This window comes from Eurypyga helias, unplaced genomic scaffold (assembly GCF_000690775.1).
Source record: "Eurypyga helias isolate BGI_N326 unplaced genomic scaffold, ASM69077v1 scaffold39582, whole genome shotgun sequence".
Taxonomy (NCBI): Eukaryota; Metazoa; Chordata; class Aves; order Eurypygiformes; family Eurypygidae; genus Eurypyga; species Eurypyga helias.
The window spans coordinates 869-7168 of NW_010237478.1; the positions used below are offsets into that span (position 1 = coordinate 869).

Below are 6300 nucleotides of genomic sequence, written 5' to 3' on the forward strand. Positions count from 1 at the left end.
TGTTTTGGGTTCTGACTGGAGCATTACCAGTGGGCCAGTGTTGTTGATCCAGCTCCTGTGGCTGTGGAAACACTGGTGCCGGAGTTGGGGAAAACACAGGCGGTAAGAGGAGTGGGAATGTATCTCCTGGGAACCACAGGGATTTAAACTGGTATAACGTGATGATGAAACTGCACCCTGGAATCGAATGACATTTTTGTTACCTCAGTCCTTTCCCCAGGTTGTGGCGATAGGAAATAAAGTGCTGACTTTGTGTTGAAATAATGTTTGCAGCATGGAGGGTTGGTTTGGTTTTTCCTACTCATCAGTAAATCGACGAGGTTTTTGGGGCCTAGCTGAACTTCTTTTTTCTTCCTCTTTTAACGTGTCGAAGGTTGGAGTGAGAGGGAAGGACATTGTTGTTCTCGGTGTGGAAAAGAAGTCTGTGGCAAAACTTCAGGATGAGAGAACTGTACGGAAGATCTGTGCTCTCGATGACAACGTCTGCATGGCTTTTGCAGGTATGGGATCCCTTCGGGGTTTTTGGCAGTTACTGGAGCACCTTTGGGTTTCTGGATTCTGAGAACATAAAATACTGCGCAACTGGCTGAGGGGTGTGGGACAGGAGTGTGTTTCCACAGTTGCTTATTCTCCTTTAAAGAGGGGTAGCCTACTGCATGGGTGAGTTTGTGGGGCAAGGCAGTGATCTAATGACAGGAATGTGAGTTAAAGTTACTGAGGTCCTCTAGGTTTAATGTGGGGGTGAATCCTGAGAACTGGTGTGTCAGCACAGATATATCTTGCTTAAATATACATATAAAAATGTATATACTTACACATATATTTTGTATATTTGAAGTTAAAGATTTAAATTTGTGTATAAAATCTGTGATATTAATACGTATCACTGGAGCTGTAGGAGACGTTCGTCAGTCACAGGGATATTTTCCCACATGCATCAAACCGAAAAAGCTAAATTTTTGCAGTCCTGAATAACCCAGAGAAAAATCTCCTCTCTTCTAGTTCAGAAGACTCCTCCTGAATGAACAGCTCTGGATTTGAAGCATAAATATTCTAGTTCCGCATTCTTCCTGTTCCACATGCCTTAATTTCTGTTGTTCAGAGCTTTAAACAGGAGGTGTGAAAGTTAAAAATACCAGTGTAAATGGAGGGAAAAAATGTATTTCAGGAGGTTTCTCCTCTCGTCAAGCAGTTTAGAATCTCGGTGTCAGTGATGCTTCAAGCAGCAGTGACGGCTTTGAGACTGGGCGTGCGGGCGCGATAGCTCAGCGGGTTCTGCTGCCGCCTCCCTTAGCTGAGGGCCGTGACACGTGCAGGTGGGCTCGCAAGCGTGGAGGAAAATTCTCTAACGGGAGCAAGGCTGTACACTGAAGTGTCGTCAGTAGCGAAAACGTAAAGTCAGAAATCAATTTCCTTGACCCTTTACAAAAACCGTAAATGCTCATTTTTGTTGACTGACGTTGCGCTGCAGCAGCCCGGTCAGCTAGATGAGATCGGCCGTGCGGGAGAGGCTGGCTGATGGCTACAGCACTGCGTGAGGAATAAAGCTGAGGTTGCCTTGCTGTTGGATGGAATGCTGTCAGGCAGCAACACCCCCCTTGCCTGGTTCAGAGCTGCCTGTGCTCTCTAACTCACAAGCATGGAAGCTGTGAACTAAATCCTCTGCTTATTTTTGTACATTAGCTTCTTCCTGTTGCCTTAAAAACGCTGCTCTTGCTCAGCAAACACGAGAAAGCGTGATCTCTCGTGCCCTTTTTCATTGCTGTTGATGCTGACCCTGCAAGCCTTTTGGGGCAGGACTGGCTGTTTCACCCGTGCGCAGGGTGCGGAGCATGAATCTGCGCACGCGCTGTCGTTTCAGGGCTGACGGCTGATGCCAGAATAGTGATAAACAGAGCTCGTGTGGAGTGCCAGAGCCACAGGCTTACAGTGGAGGATCCCGTCACCGTGGAGTACATCACACGTTACATTGCTAGTCTGAAGCAGGTACGTTGGACCGCGCAGAGGTGCTTAAATACGTGTCCTGGCGAACGGCGCTCAAAACTAAGCGTGTAAAATGAGCGTAACGCAACACGCTGCAGCCGTTTGTTGGAAACGGGGATGCAGTAATAGAACAGGCAGATTGATTGCTGTCTGCTGTCTGTTTCCCTCAAGATGAAAAAATCAATTAGCCCTTGTAAGGGCTGCGTAACTGCGTTTGTGATACCGTCAGGAGCACTGCTAATCCACAGCTCTGACTCGCTCTCAGAGCAGTGGTGCTGCGGTGCTGTCACAACGTCTTTGTGGCTCCTGTTCATTCTCCTCCTACTAAACCGCTGTAGGGAGGGGCAAGAGGGGAGCAAATCAGTGCAGTACTTAATGTTTTACATTTGATATTCATGAATTTAAAATGACACAGAGCTTCAAAATATGCCCAACTGCGTTCTGTGATAGAATTATTCACTGGCCAGTGTATTAAACTGATTGTCAGCGACTAGTCAGGAGTAGAAAAAGTCCAGTTTACTTCCACACAGATGTGTTAGTGATGACAATAGTGTAGTTCGTGTGGTAGTCACTTGCCTGCCAGAGCAGAACGCTGCTTCCCCGACTTCACAGAGTGGAAGGGGGTGGAAGGGACCTCTAGAGATCATCCAGTCCACCCCCCCTGCCAGAGCAGGATCCCCTGGAGTAGATCACTCAGGCACAAGTCCAGGCAGCTTTGGAAAGTCTCCAGGGGAGGAGACTCCCCCACCTCTCCGGGCAGCCTGTTCCGGGCTCTGTTACCCTCACAGTGAAGAAGGGTTTCCTCATGGTCAGGTTGAACCTTCTGTTTTCCAGTGTGTGGCCACTGCCCCTCGTCCTGTCACTGGACACCACTGAGAAGAGCCTGGGCCCATCCTCCTGACACCTACCCTTTAGATATTGATAAGCATTGATAAGACCCCACTCAGCCTCCTCCAGCTGAACAGACCCAGCTCCCTCAGCCTTTCCTCATATGGAAGGTGCTCCAGGCCCTTCATCATCTCAGTGGCCCTGTGCTGGACTCTCTCCAGTAGCTCCTTGTCCTTCTTGAGCTGAGGAGCCCAGAACCGGACACAGCACTCCAGGGGAGGCCTCACCAGCACAGAGCAGAGGGGGAGGAGAACTTCCCTCGACCTACTGGCCACACTCTCCTTAATGTACCCCATGATGCCACTGGCCTTCCTTTACAGCAGTCTCACATCGGTTCTTTCCTTCTGGCACGGTCACGATTTCTCCAAAACTCTTACAAGACACAGATCTCGGCAGCATTGCTGCTGCCGGTGTCAGGCCGCCTTGTTGTGGGCAATTCTGGCGTGTGACGCAGCGCCGCCTCGCTGAGCCCTGTCAGGAGGGGGTGTAACGCTGCTGTAGCGGTACGCGGAGGCTGCAGGGTGTCTGCCGGGATGGCTGCGGGGCGCTGGTAGAAACCTGTTCAGTGTCCGCATCCTCCCTTCCGGCTTCTGGAAGAGTGGGGCGTTCCACTGGGCGTGCAGGCCTGGTGCTCTGCCTCCACGCGGCTGAGGGACGTTCTTCCCGACAGACTGCCAGGGGCGTTCGGAAGAGGGGTTGCACAGCCGCCCTCTTCCTGGCCTGCCTCGTGGGGGCTGTAAGACGCAGAATCCCAGCTTCAGCGGGCGGAGAGCCCGCTCTGAATGTTCTGGTGCCTCTCCGGTTGGGACTTGTACGGTGTCGGCTATAAAAGTGTCCGTGGAGCCGCTTCTGAAGCCAGTGTCTGTTCTCTGATCAGAGGTACACGCAGAGCAACGGCCGCAGACCTTTTGGTATCTCTGCTCTTATCGTGGGATTTGACTTCGACGGGACTCCCCGGCTGTACCAGACCGATCCCTCCGGTACATACCATGCTTGGAAGGTGAGCGGGTTCTTCTCTGCGGAGCGGTGAAATGTCTGTGAGCTAACGGCCCCTTTAAGGGGAGACGGTAGGAAGGAGATCTTGCTGCCCAGCTGGTGCTGGCTCATGGCTGCAAAAATCCTTAATGATAAATTCACGGGGAACGGCAGCCTGCAGTTCGGCTTTCCCTGGGAAATCCTGTCCCATTTTCCAAAAAACACCAGTGCCCAACTGCGTGACGCTTGGACAGCGATGTGGTCAGTCGTGGTCGTGAGAAACGCGTGCTGACACGGGATGGCTTCAGCTCCTGTAACTGCACAGCTTGTCTCTCATACTCTGCGGGCGAGTCGTTTCTGAACCTCCGCTCGCTGCCCTAACCCTAACTGTAACCCTGCCTCCTTCCCCCCGCTGCCTCCTTCCCCTCGCTGTTTCCAGGCTAACGCCATTGGCAGAGGAGCCAAATCGGTGCGTGAATTTCTGGAGAAAAACTATACCGACGAAGCCATCGAAACTGACGATTTAACCATCAAACTGGTCATCAAGGCTCTTCTCGAGGTGAGTCCGTTCGAGATCCTGTGTGCAACTCCTCGCGGGATGCCCGTGTTGGTGTGAGGACGTGTGCCGTCCCGTGACGTGCGCCGGGGTTTCCCTGGGAATGGATGAATGAGAACTCTTTGCTGTGGGCTGTACGTGTGGGATGAAATTCAGGGGTCGGAATGTCTTGGGTAACAGTTTCCTCTGGGGAGGAAAAGCCGAGAGGGAAGTCTCTGGGGGAACAGGCTGGGAGAGTTGGGGGGTTCAGCCTGGAGAAGGGAAGGCTCTGGGGAGACCTCAGAGCCCCTTCCAGTGCCTGGGGGGCTACAAGAAAGCTGGGGGGGGACTTTTTCCAAGGACAGGGAGTGACAGGATGAGGGTTGACGGGTTTAAACTGAAAGAGGGAGATGGGACATCAGGAAGGCATTCTTCCCACAGAGGGTGGGGAGGCACTGGGACAGGTTGCCCAGAGAAGCTGTGGATGCCCCATCCCTGGAAGTGTCCAAGGCCAGGCTGGATGAGGCTTGGAGCAACCTGGTCTAGTGGAAGGTGTCCCTGCCCATGGCAGGGGGTGGGATTGGGTGGACTTTAAGGTCCCTTCCCACCCAAAGCATCCTGTGACTCTGCTAAGAGAGAGTTCAGGTCTGGGTGTTAAATCTACCAGATGTGCTAAACCATGTGGAGTGGTTGGTGGGTTTTTTTTTTTTGATACTGAAGTTTGGGATGCAGAAACCATCCCAGTCAGCTGAGGGGTTCACCAGCCACGAAGCACCTTGATGAAGACCCGTGGGGTGGTTTTTTTGTTTTTTGCAAGTCACGCTGTTACTGGAGTCGAGAGCTTAGAGCTGATGAGCGAAATACTCCCCCATCCATCTCTCTTCTCCAAGATGACCCGAAGGGAGAAGAGAAGAGAGATGGATGGGGGAGTATTTAGAATTAATGGACACTTGTATCCAACTCTGGCTCAGGTGGTGCAGTCCGGTGGGAAGAACATCGAGCTGGCGGTTATGCGGCGAGAACAACCCCTCAAGGTACCCTCCTTTGTTTTGCCTTCCGCCCTTCCCAGTGCAAATCAACAACAGCTGTCTCAGACGCTCGACTGCAGCCCCTAATCTCGCTGGCAGATAATTCTGCTCGTTATTAGTGACCAAGGAATGTTGTTGTGTCTGCACAGGGTGACGAATCCCAGTTCCCTCGCCCTCTCGGGAGCCTCCGAGTTGCTTTGGGATCACGAGGGTCACCCGTGTTTTCTGTTTTAGATCCTAAACCCTGAGGAGATTGAGAAGTACGTTGCTGAGATCGAAAAGGAAAAGGAAGAAAACGAAAAGAAGAAACAGAAGAAAACCTCATGATGAATGAAACTCGACGGCTTGGCTGCTGCTTTTTAACGCAAGCGGTGGGTTATTCCGCGTAGCCAGCGTGTAGGCATTCCATTTCCTGTGCCCCTCTCAAGACCTACAATAAACCTACCGAGTTGTTTTTTTTTTTAATTTTTTTTTTTTTAAGAAAAATCTATTCCTTGGATTTTAATGGCCTGGGATTATGTGGTTGGCTACTGAGCAGCAGTGGCAACCCAGTAAAGGACAAAGACTTGCTCTGCATTCTCCTCCTCTTCTATTTCCCTCTCTTTAAGGGTTGTTTTCAGCTGTTGGTTTCTCCCTTTTCCTCCTAAATTAGCTGTCTCAAGGGTTGTGGTACAGCCTTAGCAGGCCCTAACTGATGGAATTGTCCTTTTTCTTCCCAAACCAGCATCTCACCCCTCAAGGGTGAGGGGGGTTAGGTTTACTGCTGCAGCTCAGCACGGCGGGGGGAAAGGAGGCAATGCTTGGGGAGGGCTGTGCGAGAACCGGCTTCGCAGAGTTGTGGGGAAAGCGCTGCTGTTGTGCTGGCCCCCAGGGGAGTGATGATGGGCCTTC

At 51.7% G+C, this 6300-nt stretch overlaps 1 protein-coding gene across 1 annotated transcript; it reads left to right on the forward strand.

Moving 5' to 3' along the window:
• Nucleotides 1-373: 373 nt before the first annotated feature.
• Nucleotides 374-5823, forward strand: PSMA7 (proteasome (prosome, macropain) subunit, alpha type, 7; the record flags this gene model as incomplete). The annotated part of the gene is made up of 6 exons (XM_010147459.1): nt 374-500; nt 1862-1986; nt 3749-3871; nt 4286-4405; nt 5353-5415; nt 5644-5823. Coding segments are annotated over 6 exons (651 nt in total), but the record flags the coding sequence as incomplete, so codon positions are not given.
• Nucleotides 5824-6300: the final 477 nt, after the last annotated feature.